Here is a 22,419-nt window from a genome sequence, read left to right as displayed (position 1 = left end):
AAAAAAAAAAAAAAAAAAAAAAAATTGATAATCCTTTAGCCAGGCTCACCAAGAAGAAAAGAGAGATGACCCAAATAAACAAAATAAGAAATTAGAGAGGAGAAATAACAACCAATACCACAGAGACACAAAAAAATCATGAGAGAATACTACATACAGAATAATAAGATAATAATACAACAGTTATATGCCAACAAATTGGACAACCTAGATGAAATGGACAAATTTCTAGAAACATACAACCTACCAGGACCAAATCAAGAAGAAACATAATTTGAACAGAACAGTCACTAGAAGTGAAGTTGAATTTGTAATTAAAAAAAAAGAAACCTCGCAGCAAAAAAGTCTAGGATTGGACAGCTTCATAGGAAAATTCTGACAAACATATAAAGAAGACTTATACCTATCATTCCCAAACTATTGCAAAAAAATTGAAGAGGACAGAACACTCCAAAAATCATTCTACTAGTCTAGCACTACCCTGATACCAAAACCCATAAAAGACATTACAAAAAAAAGAAAATTACAGGCCAATATCTCTGATGGATATACATGTAAAAATCCTCAACAAAATATTAGGAAACGGAATCCAACAGTGTGTAAAAAAGATCATACACTATGATCAAATGGGATTTATTCCAGGAATGCAAGGATGGTTCAACATTTGCAAATCAATTGATGTGATACACAACATTAACAAAAGGAAAAATAAAAATCACATGATCATCTCAATAGATGCAGAAAAAAGCATTTGGCAAAATTCAACATCCTTTCATGAAAAGAACTCTCATCAAAGTGGGTATAGAGAATTTACTTATATTTTTAAAGAATTTACAAGCTGATTTTAAAATTCATAAGAAAAATGAAATGTTTAAGAATAGGCAAAACATTTTTTCAGAATGAATAACATTGTGATATTGGTACAGGGGAATGTAAGACCAATAGATCTGAACAGATATTCCAGAAATGGTTCAGGTGTTTGGGAGAATTTTGTATATTTTGAGGAGATGTTTCAGGGTATGATAAACTATTGAATAAATGGCTTTGGCCAATTAGTATCCATTTTAGAAAAAAATGTAAGACCTCTACCTTATACCATTCACAGAAGTAAATTCCAGATGGAGAAAATACACAAATGTTCAAATAGCAACTCAGAGTTTTAGAAGAAACAATAAGAAACAGGTTGTTACTGTGGAGTAGAGACCTCCTTAGGAAAGCTCTAAGGAATATACCATAACATGACAATCATGATAAGAGACAGGCAACAAAGTGGGAGACAGTGTTTTCTAGATATATAGCAGGCAAATAATGAATATGCAAAATATATAAAGATCTTTTGCTGAATCCTCATCTTTCATAATAGGAAATCAATAGATAATGTCTAATTAATAAATCAAGAAATGGCATTATAAATATAATTAGAAATATGAAACTAAGTCTACTAGAAAAGATGATTTTAAGAGTTGAAGGTTTGGTTGCCTCTTACCTCTGAAGATAAGGGTTTGGCAGTGAGGAGGAACCAGCCTCATTAGTAATCACTAGGGAAATGCAGTATGCCCCTTGTCCCCCATTAGACTGACAAAATATTAAAAATATTAATAATATCAGGTAGGGGCTTCCCTGGTGGCGCGGTAGTTGCGTGTCCGCCTGCCGATGCAGGAGAACCGGGTTCGCGCCCCGGTCTGGTTTTTTTTAATTTTTTTTTTTTTTCGGTATGCGGGCCTCTCACTGTTGTGGCCTCTCCTGTTGCGAAGCGCAGGCTCCGGAAGCGCAGGCTCAGTGGCCATGGCTCACGGGCCCAGCCGCTCCGCGACATGTGGGATCTTCCCGGACCGGGGCACGAACCCGTGTCCCCTGCATCGGCAGGCGGATTCTCAACCACTGCGCCACCAGGGAAGCCCCAAGCCACATTTTTAAAAGAAAAGATGCAGAACACTAAGTGTAGTATAAAACCACTTGAATAATGAATTTGTGTTTTTACTTACATATTCAAATACTCAAAAAAAGCCTAAAAGGAAATGCATAAATCTGGGGAGGATACTAGTGATTAGAATTGCGGAAAATGGTCAAAGTTATTCTTATTTTACTTGTGTTGTTCAAATTTTTATGAAAGAATATAATGTGTGTTAATTGTGTAATTAAAAATTAAAAGGAATGCAAAATAAATTAATATTACAGGCAGAAGACTGTGTTTAAATTGTGGCTCCACTGCTTATTAGCATATAACCTTGAATAAATCACTTGACTTCCTGTTGATTAGTTTTTCCATCCGTAGCCTTTTGTCACATACAAATTCTTGATTTGAATGTACTCAGCCTTTTCAGTCTTTTTATTTGACTCCTGCATTTTGTTTGTTACCCAGTAGATCTTCCCCTTCCTGAGGGAAAATATAATTCTATTTTTTCTATCAGTTTTAAGGCTTTCCATTTCACAATTCGATTTTAATCTATGTGTAATTTACTTTATGTTGGTTTGAAATAAGGGTATACTTGCATTTGTACATATAAATAATTCATTTATTGAATAGTCAGTTCAGTTTCCACTGATTTATAAGGAAATCTCACATATATCAAGTTCCCATATTTGGGTGGGTCTTTTTCTGGATTTTTTTCTCTGTTGCATTGATATATTTATCTATTATTCTACTGATAGCACACTTTATTTATTATAATAACTTTACAAAATATCTTGATATTTGGTAGGTCTCCCCTTCTCCCTCTCTCATCTTGGCTTTTTATGACCATTTATTCTGCTATATGAATTTTAGGATTAGTTTATCAAGCTCTATGTAAATCCTTGTTGGGATTTTGTTTGAAACTTGAACATATTGATGAATTTAGAGAAGATTTACATAATTAAGACATGAGTGTTCTATTTTTCCATCTTATAAACACGATATATTTACTTTGGCTTTCTTTTATGTTTTTTATATGGCTTTATAACTTGTTCATGAAAGTCATACATATCTTTTGTTACCTTAAATTTAAGTATCTTATAGATTTTATTGCTCTTATGAATTAGTTTTCTTAAAATCAGTTTCATAATTAATTGTTAGTGTATAATATATTGTTCATTTTTGTTATTTTATATTTGACTACATCACAGAATGTTTTGTTTTTAGTAGCTGTCTTTAGATTATCTGAAATATTTTGTGTATAAAAGCATAGCAATTGTAGACAAATTTTGTTTCATATATATGTTGATGGAAAATTAACCAATAGTCAATTTTTGAAAGAGATGGAAAATATTATTCTAGCCAAATTGAAGACTATAACCTGGGAACAGCTTTTCAGAAAACTCTGAGAACTGTTCCACCCATTAGAGGTCAAAGCACAGTTATATAGACAGAGGGCTATACACTTAATGATGTAGATAGTTTACACAATCCAGATCTGCAAGTACAAAGTGATGGGTCATTGTGACCCCTTACAAGATTAAAAAGGAATGTTATCTTTTAAGGAGTTGTCTAGTTGGTGCTAGGAGAATGTTGCTCTTTATCATTGAGCAGGTATTTCTGCCGATGCGGGGGGTTGGTCAATGCGTAATGCAGGTGCACAAAGCACAGTAGAGGGGAGAGAGGAGGCCAAAGGCAGGAAAAATTTTTGTGTTTAAATTTTCCTTGACTTGCCTTAAAATATATATATTATATATATATTTGTTTTGTTGGATAGGAACCCAGTGTAGTGCTGAATATAAATTGTTTTAATGGGAACTTTCTTTTGTTTCTAACTGCAAAGCAAATGCCTCCAAGATTTCAACTTTAAGATGTTTGCTGCAGGCCTTTGATTGATGAAGTTAGAAAGTTTCCACCTCTTTCCAGTATTCCAAGGGCTTTACATTATGAATGGTGTGGAATTTTATTTAATGCTTTTCTATAGTATCAAGATGTGTTTTGTACCAGTCTCAGCCTATTGATAAAGATGGTATTGACAGTGATAGTAGAAATGCCTGGTGATACTCAATTGGGTGAGTCTTCACAAATGTTAACCCTTTTGAAGCCAGTGTTGTGGCTGGAACAGCCCTTGTGATTCTTACTATGATTGCAAGACGCACCTCAGCAACAACCATCTGAGAACTTTGAAAAACATGGTTTATTACTCATAGCTCCTGGAGAGTACATGGCATGCCTGGGGCCACACAGGGATGTCGTGGTCAGGGAGAGAGGGAGATAGGGAGGGGGAGAGAGAGAGAGAGAGAGAGAACATGGACCTGGAGTTTTATTGAGATCGGAGTGGGATGCCTATGGTTTTGCAGGTTCACTTTATTGGTGAATTTAAAACAAGAGGAGGAATTAAAGTGCAAGAAGGGAAATGCAAGCAGTCAGTCAAATGGCCAGTTTATCTAAGTCAACCAGAGCTTTCTTAAGAAAAAAAAAAAAAAAGGAAACTTCCTGGGTGGCTCATCCTGGCTCTTCATCTAGTTGTGTAGCTGGCAATGGGTTTATTTCAGATGGAGGGCTTTGCAATAGATGCCTCAGTAATCAAAAGCTTAGTGTCAGGCACTTACATTACAATTTAAAAAGCTAACTGTCAGGTACTTATACTACAAAATGACTGTTCCTTAATTATTTGTTGAAATATGTAAATAGATTTTCTAATGTAAACATTTTTGCATTTCTGGGATAAATTCAACCTGGAAGGGGAAAACTTTCATGGAGGCTTGTTGGTGAAGTGAAAGAAGGAACAAATTACTGATGTTAAGTTTCCTGCTGAAACAAAATAGTATCATAAAATCAGAAAATAGAACCCCCTGTCCCTGAGACACCCTTTACTAAAGAAACTGCATATTAGCCTATCAAATACAAGAGGGTGCTCTTGGACTGAGAGGTGCCTGTATTGGGCATGTTACTGTGTATATCTCCTTGGATTCTCTCAGTTTTGCTTATCTCTCAAACCCTTGGCTGCTTGCTTCATCTCAATTTTGGCAGGTTTAATCAGCTTCATGCAGTACTACTTTTTGAAGCTGACTGGCTATACCCAGAGTCTTTGGCTCCTCTCTTTAACTCTGGATTTAGATAATGTGCCATACTGTAAGGCATGAGATCTGGCTTCCCTAACAGATGCCAAAGGGGTCAAATGACACAGCCCTGGAGTGAAGGGGTGTTAATTTCCCATGGAGAAAACCTTGACCAATATTATTAGACAAGACACAAGAAATAAATTCTCCCTCCCTTCCTTCCTATGGTTGGGCTATTCTGAATCATGGTTTTTCCCTGTAAGCTGTTAGAGACATCCTGCAAGCCAAGTAAATACACCTGCTAGGTTATTGGCTATGTCTCTTCTGCTTCTCCCCAAGAAATAGTGGTTAGTATGATAATGAATCATCTTTTACTTCTTTGCTTTACTTCACTTTTCCTTTATTATTGCAGCCCTGAGATTATACTTCTTAGTGAAACATTAGCACTTAGGCCTTGCCTCAGTCTATTTTCTACAGAATCCTGGTTAAGACAGTAGTATCAGAATTGTTCTAGATCAGGGATAGGAAACTGTAGCCCATGGGACAAATCTAGTGTACTGCCTGTTTTTGTAAAATGATTTCTTGGAACACAGCCATGCTCATGCATTAACATGTTTTTCTGTGGTTGTTTTCTTACTACAAAAGCAAAGCTGAACAGTTGTGACAGAACTATATGCCTGCAAAGCCTAACATATTTGCTCTCTATCCCTGCATAAAAAGTTTGTTGACCCCTGTTCTAGACTGTAGACCTTCAGGATGGGATTTTGGAGTTGGGTTATCTCCTATCTAAAATCAAAGGACCCAGTGAAGGTGTCAAGTGAAGTATTAAACCCTATTATATGGTGACATCAAAATTACTAAAACATTCTCCTTTGATTAATTAGGATGAGGGGCTAATGGAAAGGCAGGCCAACAGGAGATCGAATATTTGTGGTGCTTAATTCATAAAGGGCAATGATAATTATAATGATGGTGGAGTAAAATAGCTTGCTTTGATGCCACTTGTATTATTTTCTATTCCAATTTAAATTATGACAAATTTGGTAGTTTGAAACAACACAAATGTATTGTCTTACAGTTCTGTAGGCCAGAAGTCCAACACAGGTCTCACTGGGATAAAATCAAAATACTACAGGGTTGCATTACTTTCTAGTAGCTCTAGAGGAGAACGTTTTCTTGCCTTTTTCAGATTTTATAGGTTTTACACATTTCTAAGCTTGTAGCCACTTTCCTCCATCTATAAAGACAATAATTTAGCATCTCTTTGACTTCCTTCCATCATCAAACCTCTTTCTAACCACAGCTGGGAAAGTTTCATCACTCTTAAGGACTCATATGTTCAGATTGGGCCCACTTGGATAATCCAGGATACTCTCTACATCTCAACAAACCTTAATTACATCCAAAAAGTCTTTTTTGTCATATCAGGTAATATATTTATGGGTTCTGAGGATTAAGGCATAGACAGCTTTGGAGGGAGCATTATTTCACCTACCAAAACACAGGAGACTGTGTGAAAATAAAATGATCAACTTAGAACAGTTCATTACTGATTTAAGGCATTCCAGAGGCCCTCTAAAACAACTTTAAAGGAACTCTTAACTTCTGCAGCTCTAGGGCAGACTGTGCTAAAAATAGGCCCAGGATCTTTTTATAAGGAGACTAAACACATAGTTTGAAAGGTCTTATTTGTTAAAGTCAAAGCCCTGATAGGAAAGAGTATGACCCTGACATCTGGTATAGCTTTCTAGGGCTGCCATAACAAAGTTGTATAAACTGGGTAGCTTAAAACAACAGAATTTTACTAATTCAGTTTGCACGCCAGAAGTCTGAAGTCAAGGTCTTGGTTGGGCCATTCGCTCTTTGAAGGCTCTGGAAAAGAATCCTTCCTTGCCTTTCCAGCTTCCGGTGCCTCCTAATGTTCCTTGATTTTTGGCAGGATAACTCCAATCTCTTTCTCTGTCTTTACATGGCCTTCTCCTCTGTGTCTCTGTATCCTCTCTTCTTCTTTTATAAGGACACCAGTCATTTGATTTTAGGGCCCACCCTAAATTAAGGATGATTTCGTCACAAAATTCTTAACTAATTACATCTGCCAAAGACCCTATTTCCAAGTAAGGACACTTTCTGAGGTCTTCCAGCTCTCATCTGGTGAGCAGAAGTGGCAAGTAGCTATATAGCTCATAAGATTCATATGTCAGAGACTCATGTGTCATAAGGCTTTATCCCATAAATATCTAGGACCTGGCCCTATATGTGATGATTTTGAAGATCTAATGGTCTGGGGATGGAGGGGCATCTCCTCTAAGGTAAAATGTAAGCTTTTGTATTTCTCCTTATTAAGAAAATGTCATGTCACTTGGTGGTCGCTTTTGGATTTAGATAATAGTATATAAGGCCCTAGAAATTATTGTTCCAAATCAGTTTTTTAGGTTATCCAAAATTCTGCCACTTTTCAGTGGAGCCTAGAGAAAAAAAGGTCTCTTCCCTAAGTCCAAGTGCAGCCTACCCTGCCATTTGGTATCTATGATCTGCTAGAGCTTAATGTATTTGGTAGTTAAGAACACTCTATTGGAAAGCCCCATAAGAGAGGAACAACAGCTGCCCTCCATTTTCAAAGTAACTTCTGGTATGCTAATGGGCCCTTGTGGAGACTGAACACCTAACGATGGGACACCAAGTGACTGTGACTTCACCTGTCCAGCATGAGTTGGATGTCATCATATTCATTGATTCCTAGGATTGGGTGAGGGATGTGACAGTCCATTTTACAAGGGAAGAGGTATATTTGGGAAATCAGCCTTGAATTGTCCAAAAGGCCTAAGTAAATTGGATAAATGGGGAACCAAGAATTCCTATGTTGCAACAATGCCTTTCTCTCAACCCACATATATGGTCTTATGGAGTAGGAGGGGGATATCTGAAGCCAACTAATGGAGTAGGACAGAATTCAGGCCTGGTTCACAGACAGGGTCAGATGATTGGTTGGTACTATCTGGGCAAGGAGTACCGCTCAATTACGTCTCCACTTAGGGGGTGACATGGAGTGACCTGATGAAGAAAAATCCTTACAGTGCATAGATCCCCACACAGTATACTTTATTGTGCATTTCGTATCGAGAATGAAACACAATAATAAAAAAATCCAGAAACAAAAATTTCCATTCGGTGGGAATGTACATTGATGCAACCACTATGGAAAGCATAGTGGTTTTCCACTATGAAGGCGCCTCAAAAAATTAAAATTAAATTGGTCTTGTAATTCCACTCCTGGATATTTATCCAGAGAAAGCATAGACACTAATTAGAAAGGATATATGCACCTCTATGTTTATTGCAGCATTATTTACAATAGGCAAGGTTTGGAAACAACCCAAGTGCCCATTAATAGATGAAAGGATTAAGATGTGGTATACACACACACACACACACACACACACACACACACACAGAGGAATACTTCTCAGTCATAAAAAGAATGAAATCTTGTCATTTGCAACAACATGGGTAGACCTAGAGTGTATCATGCTAAGTGAAATAAGTCAGACAGACAAAGACAAATACTGTTGTGAATCACTTATATGTGGAATCTAAAATACAAAACAAATGAACAAATATAACAAGACAGAAACAGAGTTACAAATACAGAGAACAAACAAGTGGTTGCAAGAGAGGAGAGTTTGGCGTGAGGAAAGAAATAGGTGGGTGAGATTAAGACTAACAAACCTCCAGTTGCCAAATAAATGACTCATATGAGGAATACAGTCAATAACTATGACTCATTGTGGTGATCATTTTGAAATGTATAGAAATACCAAATCACTATGTTGTGTAATAGGAACTAACAAAATGTGGTAGGTCACTTATACTTCAAAATAACAAAAAACTCATAGAAAAAATGATCAAATTTATGGCTACCAGAGACAGGGAGTGGAAGGAGGGGGAATTGGATGAAGGCTGTCAAAAGGTAGAACCATCCAGTTATAAGATAAATAAGTACTAGGGATGTAATGTACAACATGATAAATATAATTAACACTGTTTTATGTTATATATGAAAGTTATTTAAAAAGCAAAACCTAATGGGCTTCCCTGGTGGCGCAGTGGTTGAGAGTCCGCCTGCCGATGCAGAGGGCACGGGTTCGTGCCCCGGTCTGGGAAGATCCCACATGCCGCGGAGCGGCTGGGCCCGTGGGCCATGGCCGCTGAGTCTGCGCTTCTGGGGCCTGTGCTCCGCAACGGGAGAGGCCACAACAGTGAGAGGCCCGCGTGCCGCAAAAAAAAAAAAAAAAAAGCAAAACCTAAGAGGTCTCATCAAAAGAAAAAAATTTTTCTCTTTTATTTTGTATCTATATGAGATTATGGATGTTCACTAAACTTATTTGATGAACATTTCATGATGTATCTAAGTCAAGTCATTATGTGGTACACCTGAAACTTATACAGTGCTGTATGTCAATTATGTCTCAAAATTGGAAGAAAAACATTAAATGTCATTACTAAAGAAAGACACGGCTGTAATTTGTGTACTTTTCTATATGTATATTTCAATAAAAATATTAAAAAATTAAACACTTATTCCTGATAAAATAAATTTATAAGATATTGAATGAATTCATACTTCTTTAATGATATATGTTATATATATTATATATGTATGTATAATATATATAATAATAATATTATATATATATATAAAATCTGGGATTTTATTTAATAGGGAAACACCAAGAGACATTGCCACTAAAGTTAGTAAGAAAGCAAGGATGCTTATCCCCTCCACTATTTTTAACACTATAAGATGTTTTAGTAATGCAGTTAGACAAGTACAAACAATTAGAGGCATAAAAATTGGAAAGGAAGAAGTAAAATAGTCTCTATTTTAGATTATATGATAATATAACCTGGAATGCCTAAGAAAATCAACATTAAAATTAATACAAAGAATAAAATAATTTAGAAGGTAGCATACTAAAATCCAACTATAGAAACAATACCCTCTTAGAAAAGATAATGAAGAGAAGATCCTGTACAAAATAGCAACAAAAGTTTTAAAAATAATTTGCTATAAAATTAACAAGAAAATCTGTACGTGGAAAACTCAGAATTCCTGAAAAGTTGAATAAGTGAAAGGTATCCTTTGCTCTTGGAGAAGATGACTCATTTTTTCTTCTATTTGTTGAACTTTATTCTCTTTTTCTTGACATTCTACAGTTAAATGCTTATATTTATTGGGCTTCCCTGGTGGCGCAGTGGTTGAGAGTCCACCTGCCGATGCAGGGGACACAGGTTCATGTCCCGGTACGGGAAGATCCCACATGCCGCGGAGCGGCTAGGCCCGTGAGCCACGGCCGCTGAGCCTGCACATCCAGAGCCTGTGCTCCGCAACGGGAGAGGCCACAACAGTGAGAGGCCTGCGTACTGCAAAAAAATAAATAAATAAATAAAATAAATGCTTATATTTATTTAAAATTTATACTTTTCTTCTTTTAATACGTACTGACATGCCTCGATTTATTGTGCTTCACTTAATTGCACTTCACAGATATTGCATTTTTTTTCAAATTGAAGATTTGTGGCAACCATGAGTCGAACAGGTCTATTGGCACCATTTTTCCAACAGCATTTGCTCACTTTATGTCTCTGTGTCACATTTTGGTAATTCTCACAGTATTATATTTCTTAAGGTGGTCTGTCATCAGTGATTATTTTTAATTGAAATATAGTTGACTTATTATATTAATTTCAGCTGTACAACATAGTGATTTGATACTTTTATAGATTATGCACCATACAAAGTTACTGTGATATTATTGACTATGTTCCCTGTGCTGTACATCACATGCCTATGACTTATTTTAAAACTGGTAGTTTGTGCCTCTTAATTCCCTTCACCTATTTTGCAACCCTTCCCTCTGGCAACCACTAGTTTGTTCTCTGTATTGTGAGTCTGTTTCTGTTTTGTTGTATTTGTTTGTTTTGTTTTTTAGATTCCACATATATAAGTAAAAACGTATACTATTTGTCTTTCTTAGTCTGACTTATTTCACTTAGCATACTACCCTCCAGGTGCATTCATGCTGTCACAAATGGCATTATTTCATTCCTTTTTATGGCTGAGAAATATTCCAGAGTGTGTGTGTGTGTGTGTGTGTGTGTGTGTGTGTGTGTACCACATCTTTATCCATTCATCTGTTTATGAACATTTAAGTTGCTTCATATCTTGGCTATTGTATATAATGCTACAGTGAACATTGGGGTGCATATATCTTTTTGAATTAGTGTTTTCCTTTTCTTTAAATAAATACCCAGGAGTGGAATTGCTGGATCGTATGGTAGTTCAATTTTTAATTTTTTTGAGGGACCTCCATACTGCTTTCCATAGCGGCTGCACCAGTTTACGTTCTCCCCAACAGTGCACAAGTGTTCCCTTTTCTCCACATCCTTGCCAACACTTGTTAATTTTTTGTTGTGTTTTTGATGATAGCCATTTTGACAGGTATGAGGTGATATCTCATTGTGGTTGTGATTTGCATTTTCCTGTTGATTAGTGATATTGAGCATCTTTTCATGTGCCTGTTGGACATCTGTATAGCTTCTTTGGAAAAATGCCATTTTTTAATCGGATAGTTTGTTTTTTTGATATTGAATTGTATGAGTTCTTTAATATGTTTTGAATGTCAGTTGCATCATTTGCAAATATTTTCTCCTATTCCATAGTTGTCTTTTCATTTTGTTGATGCTTTCCTTCACTGTGCAAAAGATTTTCAGTTTGATGTGGTCCCGTTTGCTTATTTTTGCTTTTGTTGTCCTTGCCTGAGGAGACAGATCCAAAAAAATATTGCTAAGACTGATTTCAAAGAACATACTGCCTATGTTTTCTTCTAGGAGTTTTGCTGTTTCAGCTCTTACATTTAAGTCCTTTGTACATTTATTTATTTATTTTTTAATGGTATGCCCATTGCTATGGCTTTTTAAAAAATATATTTATTTATTGGGCTGCATCAGGTCTTTGTTGCGGCACATGGGATCTTCATTGCAGCACGTGGGATCTTTCGTTGCAGTGCTCATTGTGGTGCACGGGCTCTTCGTTGCAGCACGTGGGCTTCTCTCTAGTAGTGGCATGAGGGTTTTCTCTCTTTAGTTGTGGCACGCAGGCTCCAGGGTGAGTGGGCTCTGTAGTTGTGGTGCACGGGTTCCAGAGCATGTGGGCTCTGCAGTTTGCAGCATGCAGGCTCTCTAGTTGAGGTGCACGAGCTCAGTAGTTGTGGCGTGCGGGCTTAGTTGCCCCGCGGCATGTGGGATCTTAGTTCCCCGACCAGAGATCGAACCCCCATCCCCTGCATTGGAAGGCAGATTCTTTACCACTGGACCACGAGGGAAGTCCCCTTTTGTCCATTTAGAGTTTATTTTTTTATATGTTGTGAGAAAATGGTCTAGTTTCATTCTTTCACATGTAGCTGTCCAGTTTTCCCAAAACCACTTATGTGAAGAAACTGTCTTCTTCCCACTGTATATTGTTGCCTCCTTTGTTGTTGATTAATTGACCGTATGTGTGTGAGTTTATTTCTAGGCTCTCTATTCTGTTCCATTGATCTATGTGTCTGTTTTTGTGCAGTGTCATGCTGTTTTGATTACTTTAGCTCTATAGTATATTTTGAAGTCAGGGAGTGTGTGTGATACCTCCAGCTTTGTTCTCCTTTCTAATGATGGCTTTGATTATTCAGGGTCTTTTGTGGTTCATTGAAATTTTAGGATTATTTGTTCTAGTTCTGTGAAAAATGCCATCAGTATTTTGATAGGGATTGCATTGAACATGTAGATTGCTTTGGGTGGTATAGACTTTTTAACACTCTTAATTCTTCCAGTCCATGAACATAGACTATCTTTATGTTTATTTATGTTGTCTTCAATTTCTTTTGTCAGTGTCATATAGTTTTCAGAGTGTAGGTCGTTCACCTCCTTGGTTAATTTTGTTCCTAAGTATTTTATACTTTTTGATGCAATTTTAAGTGGGACTGCTTTCTTGCTTTCTCTTTCTGATAGTTCATTTTTAATGTATAGAAATGCAGATTTATGTATATTAATTTTGTATCCTGCATCTTTACTGAATTTATTTATTAGTTCTAATAGTCTTGGCAGGGAATCTTTAAGGATTTTTATATAAAGTATCATGTCATCTGCAAATAGTGACAGTTTTACTTCTTCCCTTCTAATTTAGATGACTTTCATTTCTTTTTCTTGTCTGATTCCTGGGACTAGGACTTCCAATACTATGTTGAATAAGAATGGACATTCTTGTCTTGTTCCTGATCTTAGAGGAAAAGCTTTTAGCTTGTCACCATTGAGTATGATGTTAGCTGTGGTTTTGTTACAAATGGCTTTTATTATGTTGAGATATATTCCCTCTATACCAACTTTGATGAGGATTTTTATCATGAATAGTTGTTGAATTTTGTCAAATGCTTTTTCTGCTCCTATTGTAAAGATCATGTGATTTTATCCCTCCTTTAGTTAATATGGTGTATCACATTGATTGATTTGCAGATACTGAACCAAATTTGCACCCTTGGGATAAATCCCATTTGATCATGGTGTATGATCCTTTTTATATATTGTTGAATTTTGTTTGCTAATATTTTGTTGAGGATCTTTGCATCTATATTTTTCAGATTTATTGACATGTAATTTCCTTTTGTTGTAGTGTCTTTGCCTGGCTTTGATATCAATGTAATGCTGGATTCAAAGAATGAGTTTGGAAGTGTTCCCTTCTCTTCAGTTTTTAAAAAGGGTTTGAAAAGGATAGATACTAAATCTTTCAGTGTTTGGTAGAATTCCAGTGTGAAGCTATGTGATACTGGACTTCTGTTTGTTGAGAGTTTTGGGTTTTTTTTAAATTACTGATTCAATTTCATTACTGGTAATTGGTCTGTTCATACTTTGTATTTTTTCCTGGGATATTGTACATTTATAGGAGTTTGTCCATTTCTTCTAGATTGTTCAAGTTGTTGTCATGTAAATGTTTGTAGTATTCTTCTATTATTGTATTCCTGTGACATCTTGTATAACTTCATGTCCATTTTTGATTGTATTTAATTGGACCTTCTCTCTTTTTCCTTGATGAGTCTGGCTAAAGTTTCATCAATTTTTTTTATCTTAAAAAAAATAACCTCTTAGTTTCATTGATCTTTTTCTCCATTTTTTTGTCTCTATTTTATTTATTTCTCCCCTAATCTTTATTATTTCCTTCCTTCTACTAACTCTGTGTTTTTTCTTTTTGTAATTCCTTTAGGTTTCAAGCCAGGTTTTTTGAGATTTTTAAAATTTCTTGAGATAGGCCTGTATTGCTATAAACTTCCCCCTTGGAACTGCATTTGCTGCATCCCATAGATTTTGAAAAGTTGTGTTTCAATTTTCATTCATCTCAAGACATTAAAAAAAAATTTCCCCTTTGATTTCTTCACTGACCTATTGTTTTTTTTAGCAGCCCATTGTTTAGCCTTCATGTGTTTGTGTCTTTTCCACCTCTCATTCTGTAACTGATATCTAGTTTCATACCACTGTGGTCAGAAAAGATACTTTATATGATTTTACTCTTAAAATTCCTGAGATTAGTTTTGTGGCCTACCATGTGATCTGTCCTGGAGAATGTTCCATGTGCACTTGAAGAGAATGTGTATTCTATAGTTTTTGGATGGAATGCGCTGTAGATATCTATTAAGTCCAACGGCTCAAAGTATCATTGAAGGCCAACGTTTTCTTTCTTTTTTTTGCGGTATGTGGGCCTCTCACTGCTGTGGCCTCTCCCGTTGCGGAGCACAGGCTCCGGACGCGCAGGCCCAGCGGCCATGGCTCACGGACCCAGCCACTCTGCGGCATGTGGGATCCTCCCAGACTGGGGCACGAACCCGTGTCCCCTGCATCGGCAGGCGGACTCTCAACCACTGCGCCACCAGGGAAGCCCAGGCCAAAGTTTTCTTATTGATTTTCTGTTCGGATGATTTATTCATTGCTGTATGTGGGGTATTAAATCCCCTACTAATACTGTGTTACTGTCAATTTCTCCTTTTATGTCTGTTAATATTTGGTTTATATATTTAGTTGCTCCTATGTTAGGTGCATATATGTTATGAATATTAGTTCCTCTTTTTGGATTGACCCCCCCTTAACATTATGTAATGCCCTTCTTTGCCTTTTGTTACAATCTTTGTTTTAAAGTCTATTTTGTCTGATATGAGTTATATTACCCCTGCTTTCTTTTCATTTCCATTTTCATGGAATATCTTTTCCTATCCTTTCACTCTCAGTCTATGTGTGTCTTTAGCTCAGAAGTGAGTGTCTTATAGGCAGCATATAGATGTCTTGTTTTTTAAAATCCATTCAGCCACCCTATGTCTTGATTGGAGCATTTAGTTCATTTACACTTAAAGTGATTATTGATAGGCATGTACTTTTTGCCATTTTGTTACATGTTTTCTGGTTGTTTTTGTAGTTCTTCTCTATTCTTTTGTTCTTCTTTTAGTCTCTTTCCTGTGGTTTGATGATTTTCTTTAGTATTATGTTTGGGTTTCTTTCTCTTTGTATTTGTGTATCTATTCTAGGTTTTTGGTTTTTGGTTACTATGCAATAGATAGGTAGGTAGGTAGATAGATATATGTTTTAAACTGATAGTCATTTAAATTCAAACACATTCTTAAAGTTCTACAGTTTTTATAATCCCCTCACCATGTTTTATGTTTTTGACATTACATTTTACATCTTTTTGTGTATGCTTTAATTACTCATTGTAATTAGAATTGATTTTACAACTTTTGTCATCTAACCTCAATACCAGCTTTTTAAGCAGTTGATCCACTGCCTTTACTACTATATTTGCTTCCACCAATGAGATTTATTTTCTTCATGTATTTTCTCATTTCTTGTTATGGCGTTTTATTTTTTGCTTAAAGAAGACCCTTTAACATTTCTTCTGTGGCCTGCTTAGTGGTGATGAACTCTTTTGGTTTTTGCTTATCTTGGGAACCCTTTATATCGCCTTCAATTCTGAATGCCTAACCTTGCTGTGTAGAGTATCCTTGGTTTAGGTTTTTCCCTTTCAGCACTTTAAATATATCATGCCACTGTCTTCTGGCCTACAGTTTCTGCTGAAAAATCAATGAGAGCCTTATGGGGGTTCCCTTTTGTTTGACTCTTTGTTTTACTCTTGCTGCCTTTAGAATTCTCTCTTTAACTCTGGCTGTTTTACTTATGATGTGTCTTCGTGTTGACTCTTTGGGTTCATCTTTTTAGGACTGTCTCTGATTCCTGGACCTGGATATCTATTTCATTCCCCAGGGTAGGGAATTTTTCAGTCATTGTTTCATCAAATATACTTTCTGCCCCTTTTCCTCTCTTTTCTCCTCCTGGGACTAAATCCTGTAACATGAATATTATGACACTCAGTGTTGTCTCAGAGGTCCCTTAAACTATCCTCATTTTAAAACCTTTTTCTTTTTACTGTTCTGATTGGGTGATTTCCACTATTCTGTTTTCCAACTCATTTGTTAATTCTTCTTTACCACTTAATCTGCTTTTTATTCTCTCTGGTATATTTTTCATTTCAGTTATAGTATTCTTCAGCTCTGATTGGTTCTTTTTTAATGTTTTCTAATTTTTTATTGAAGTTCTCACTGTGATCCTCTATTCTTCTGAGTTTGGTGAGCATTTTTATGACATTGCTTTGAAATCTTTATCATGTAAATTACTTATCTTCATTTCATTAGGAGTTTTATCTTGTTATTTCATTTAGAACATATTCCTCTGTCTTCTTATTTTGTTTCACTTTCAGTGTTTGTCTTTATTAATTAGGCAGAACATTTGCCTCACCTGGTGTGGAAAGTGTGTCATTGTATAGGAGTGTCCCTTTGCAGTCTGTGTGTGCTTGGTGGCTTTGGTGGGAGGGCTGGAGCTGAAGTGAGCATTGGCTGGGGCCTCTGAGTTTGTAATATCCCCTGTGTCTTTTGGGTCACCTGCTGGGGGTGTGGGTCCTGACTAGATCGCTTCTTTCACCCTTGTACCTGTCTCTGTGTGATTTTTTAAAAAAATATCCTTAATTGTAAAAAAGCTGTTCAGCCAGTCTTCAGTTTGTTCTGAGAGAGTGTTATTTTATATATAGTTGTAGTTTTGGTGTGTGCACAGGAGGAGGTGAGTTCAGGGTCTTCCTACTCTTCCATCTTGATCCCACCTCTACCCAGTGATCTTTGATATTACTCTTGAAAAAATATTATGAGTCACTGAAGGCTCAGATGATGGTTAGCTTTTTTTTTTTTTTTTTTTTTTTTTTTTGCGGTACGCGGACCTCTCACTGTTGTGGCCTCTCCCATTGCGGAAGCGCAGGCTCAGCAGCCATGGCTCATGGGCCTAGCCACTAGAGGCATGTGGGATCTTCCCGGACCGGGGCACGAACCCATGTCGCCTGCATCGGCAGGCAGACTCTGAACCACTGCACCACCAGGGAAGCCTGATGGTTAGCATTTTTTAGCTATAAAGTACTTTTAATTAAGTTATGTGCATTGTTTTTTTAGACATAATGCTATTGTACACTTAATAGATTGCGGTATAGAAGTCTACATGCACTGAGAAATCAAAAATAAAAACTTGTATTACTCACTTTATTTTGATATTACATTCTGTTGAGGTGGTCTGGAACTGAACCCACAATATTTTCAAGGTATGCCTGTATTTATAAAACCATATATTTCCCTCTTGATGAGGATTCATCTGTATCCCACAAGGTTCAATATGAGGCATTTTTGTTCTGTTCTGTTTCATACTTTTCATTATGATTTCTTGTTTGGCCATAATTACTTAAATGCGTATTTTTTAGTTTCCAAAATATTTTTGTCAGTGAGTTCTAATTTTATTTCATGTTTGTTAGAGGATATATAGTATCTTTGATTTTGATTATTTGGTATTTACTAACTAATTTAACAGATATTTTTGCAGATACCTATTTTCTTCAGAAACTTTTCTAGGTCCTTCCTGATAATATGTAGTGAAGAAATCACCTACTTCTTTGCCTATATATATATATATATATATATATATATATATATATAGACACACACACATACATATATGATATGTATTTGTGATGTGGGCAATATTCCTGTTTTGATGTGATCAGGCATGATTACAGAGGGATCTTATTTTTGTCTTGATTCATCATGGTCACAGAATGACTTTGTCTGGTGTCTCCTGGATGTCAGGGGCTGTTTTTCTCTTTCTCAATTCTTTAAGTGTTTCTAATGTATTTTCATATTTCCCATATCACAATCTTGTATAGTTATCTCAAATTTTTGATACTTTGAGGTTTATTATTTTATATTTTGTGATTTACTGGGACTATTGCTTATAATGTTTTATAAACAAAATGACTTCTATCTTATGTTTATTATAAAAAATATAATAGCATTTTAGAATATCATTTCATTATATCTTGGGGCTCAATTTCTGAAAGGTTATATTATTCATTTTCTCGCTTAGGTCAGATTTTCCAATCTTTTTAGACTTATAAATCTTCTTTCCATACATTTCATAGACATTTTTATCATACACCTCATAGGATTTGGTTTTATTGTTTATCATTTTCTCTGATATATAAAAAAAAGTTGAAGTTAATACATGTCTTATTACATTATATATTACTTTATATAAATTTTATTTTAAGGAAGTTTTTGTTTAGACTAATTTTGACTTTTTAAATTTATGAAGTCATTATGCCATGTACTTTAACTTAATATGTAGAAAGCTCAATTTTTTAAGTCAATTTTAAAATTTATTGTTTGTGGTTTAATAATAAAACATTTAAATATATGCTATATCTTCAAAAGTAATATGCATTGCTTTCATGATCTGATATTTGAAATTTTGTTTCCTGTTAAAACTACTAGCTGGTTTATTTTTGTTGTTTTTTGTGTTCTGTTGTAAAATTTCTAGGGAAATGATTAGGTCTCAAGAAGCTATGTAGGAGTAACTTACAACTACCATTATATTTTCTGTTTTTACCACTGTGTTTTGGAGTTACTGAAACATCTTTATTAACAGTATAAGATTTTTCACCAGAGAAATACTACTAATGGATTTCAAGAAAATCATCTTAAGGCACATTCCTGTGAAATATCATTATTTGAATGTTGGCCTATTTTTATCCTTTCTGGGTTTTTTTTAACCAATGGTAGACTAAATTTAACAAAATATAACTACAAATAAAACTCAGAATCATATTATAGTAAAAACCATCAGCACAGCTAGCAGTATTTAGCTGAATGACTGAGTCTTGAGTTTGATCATTTAATAATCATTTTCTGTTCTCAAATCCTTTTCTTTTGAAATGAAGAATGTATATTTTGTTAATTGTCTTATTTATTGATTTATAAATCAGTATCAACTATATTTAATGATGTGACTCTCTAGAATACCTTTGTGAACTGCTGAGAGTTCATAAATCACCAATTTAAAATACTGACGTAAGTCAGAAAATTGGATTTGATAGAAAGAAATTTGAAGCCAAATTTGTGCCCACATTTTTCAAGTGCATAGGACTGAATGGCATATACACTGTTTGTTAAAGTTATCACATTTCATCCTTTATTTCATCTTCATTTTCTATCCCATTTTTCTTTTGTTGCAATGTTCTCATTTATTTTTATGTTGTTTCATATATACTTACATATTTTCTCAATTTCCTCTTTGGAATGAGGTAGATTTCATTGGTAAATGTTTATATTGAAGTAGAGTTCATTTGACAATTTTTTTCAATGTAGAAAACTTGTATTCAGGTTTGGAAAAATTGGTATTCTAAATAAGGTTGTATAATGTAGTATGATTATACTTTATTTTATTAACATTAATCTTTATTTGGAGCAAGGTAAAATAAATGTTAGAATTACAAAAATGATTGTTCTAATGTTTTCCAGCTGCTAATAGGTTATGAAAATGGTACTGTAGTATTCTGGGACTTAAAATCTAAAAGAGCAGAACTGAGAGTTTATTATGATGAGGTAAGTGATTTCTACTGGAATATTTGAAAAGAGTATTGTGATTTTATGCCTGTTTTCTACATTTAAGCCTTGTATGTTACCAGTATTTTTATCATTGGAAAACCGCCTAGTTCTGATCCAGTGCCTCACACTGCCTGTTGGTATTTGCACGAGTTCCACCTCTGGGTTGTTCTCCTGAGTGGAAATTTTGCCTTGACGGATTATTTTTAAGCCTTTTTTGGGCATTTACATATGTTGGCGTCTATTACCTATCTTTTTCTTTCCTTTCGGCTCTACGCTTATTTCTTAACCTCTTTGTCCTTAAGGTCTCTAAAGATACTGTTCACATCTTTAGAAAATTGTTTTTCTGTGGCAGAAAGTTTAAGTAGTCAGTTTGAAAGGCGTTATCTTCTAATACTTGCCTTCTTACAGTAAAGAGAGATTTTTAAAATAGTAATACTTAATAATAATAGTCAGATCTTGAAGTACGTTTTATCGTACAGAATTGAGATTTTAGGTTTTCATGTAGAGAAAGCAATGAACTCTTATCAAGGAATAGTCTCTTAATTGATACTTCAGTTGTTCGAAGATTGATTCTAGGTTATTATTTCCTTCTTAAGAAGAAGCTAATGTGAAAAGAGTGAGGCTAGGGCCAAAAGGTGAGAAAGGGAAATTATGTCTTGTAGCTGTGGAAATAAAGATGATCATCTAGGCTCTCAATTAACTTAAAAATTGTTACAGTGATGAGAGATAGGAAAATACAGGTCAAAAATCACTGTTTAGAATTACCCAGGCTTAAATGGGAAGAGTACCAAAGAATTTAAGACAACACTAAGATAAATACATTTGAGAAATACATGTGAAAGGAAAACATATTTTTTTAGAACAGTTTCTTTTTGTGCCCTCTTCCATCCCCTTATAAAAGTAAAATTTAAATTTTGGTGCTTAAAGATACAAGCCTTCAGCTATCCCATAACCCCCACCCCCCATTCATTTCTTAGTGGTTCTGGCAAACTAAGATTTTATGATATATACAAGATTATTGTCATGGTGACAAAGAATTCAGAAGTAAATGATATAACAGCTGGGTAATTTGGTCATGATTAGTGAACAATACTCTGGCAAGCAATGTCATACAATTATGCTCTTTACGATCAACTTACGAGACACCTTGAATCATAAAGGCAAGAAGGTCCTAGAGAGCTAAGCTAGGGTTTTCCTGTCGTTAAATACATAAAATACAAAGATGAGTATGAAGATCACTTCCTCTCTTAAGACTAGCAGTTAGATAAGAGTGCAAATACCATCTGTGTATTTAGCCAGTTGGAACTAGAGTGGAGCAGCTGAAATGGAAATCCAGATGAGAATGTTCAATGAGCTAGTTTTCCTGTGGCCTTAAAAAGTGTGGAAGGGGGGCTTCAGTCGGATCCCAGGGAAAGGGCTGGAGTTGGCAGAGTGAAAACAGCCTGAAGGGGCTAGTGCGCCACGGCTAGCCGGGAGGGAGTCCGGGAGAAGTCTGGAGCTGCCGAAGAGGCAAGAGACCTTTTCTTCCCTCTTTGCTTCCTGGTGCGTGAGGAGAGGGGTTTAAGCGCGCCGCTTAAAGGAGCTCCAGAAACGGGCGCGAGCCGCGGCTGTCGGCGCGGACAGCAGAGACGGGCGTGGGACGCTAGGGTTGCTGCTGCCGCCACCAAGAGGCCTGTGTGCGAGCACAGGTCACTCTCCACACCGCCCCTCCCGGGAGCTCGTGCAGCCCGCCACTGCCGGGGCCCCGGGATCCAGGGACAGCTTCCCCGGGAGAACGCGTGGCGCGCCTCGGGCCAGTGCAGCGTCATGCCGGCCCCTGCCGCCGCAGGCTTGCACCGCATCCGTGCCCCTCCCTCCCCCCGGCCTGTGCCAGAGCCCCTGAATCAGCTGCTCCTTTAACCCCGTCCTGTCTGAGCGAAGGGCAGACGCCCTCGGACGACCTACACGCAGAGGCGGGGCCAAGTCCAAAGCTGAACCCCAGGAGCTGTGCGAACAAAGAGGAGAGGGGGAGGTTTTTCCCAGCAGCCTCAGAAGCAGCGGATTAAAGCTCCACAATCAACTTGAGGTGCCCTGCATCTGTGGAAAACCTGAATAGACAGCGAAATATCCCAAGTTGAGGAGGTGGACTTTGGGAGCAAGATATACTATTATTTTCCCCTTTTTTCTTTTTGTGAGTGTGTATGTGTGTGCTGCGGTGTGAGATTTTGTCTGTATAGCTTTGTTTCCACCATTTGTCCTAGGGTTAGTCCAACCCATTTTTTTGTTTTTTTGTTTTTTGTTTTTTCTTTTTTCCTTTTTTTTAATAGAACTTTTTCTTCTTAATAATTATTTTTTTTATTTTTTTATTTTTCAGTTTAATAACTATATTTTATCCTACTTTATTTTGTCTTCTCCCTTTCTTTCTTCCTTTCTTCCTTCC

At 36.2% G+C, this 22,419-nt stretch overlaps 1 protein-coding gene across 1 annotated transcript in view; it reads left to right on the top strand.

Moving 5' to 3' along the window:
- Positions 1 to 22,419, top strand: part of STXBP5L (syntaxin binding protein 5L) — a 387,732-nt gene that overhangs the window by 139,210 nt on the left and 226,103 nt on the right. The window contains exon 8 of the mRNA XM_024120465.2: positions 19,914 to 19,997. Coding sequence (XP_023976233.1) covers positions 19,914 to 19,997 — 84 coding nt within the window. The remainder of the gene's footprint in view (positions 1 to 19,913; positions 19,998 to 22,419) is intronic.

This window comes from Physeter macrocephalus, chromosome 1, assembly GCF_002837175.3.
Source record: "Physeter macrocephalus isolate SW-GA chromosome 1, ASM283717v5, whole genome shotgun sequence".
Taxonomy (NCBI): Eukaryota; Metazoa; Chordata; class Mammalia; order Artiodactyla; family Physeteridae; genus Physeter; species Physeter macrocephalus.
This window is presented reverse-complemented; position numbering and strand designations above follow the sequence as displayed.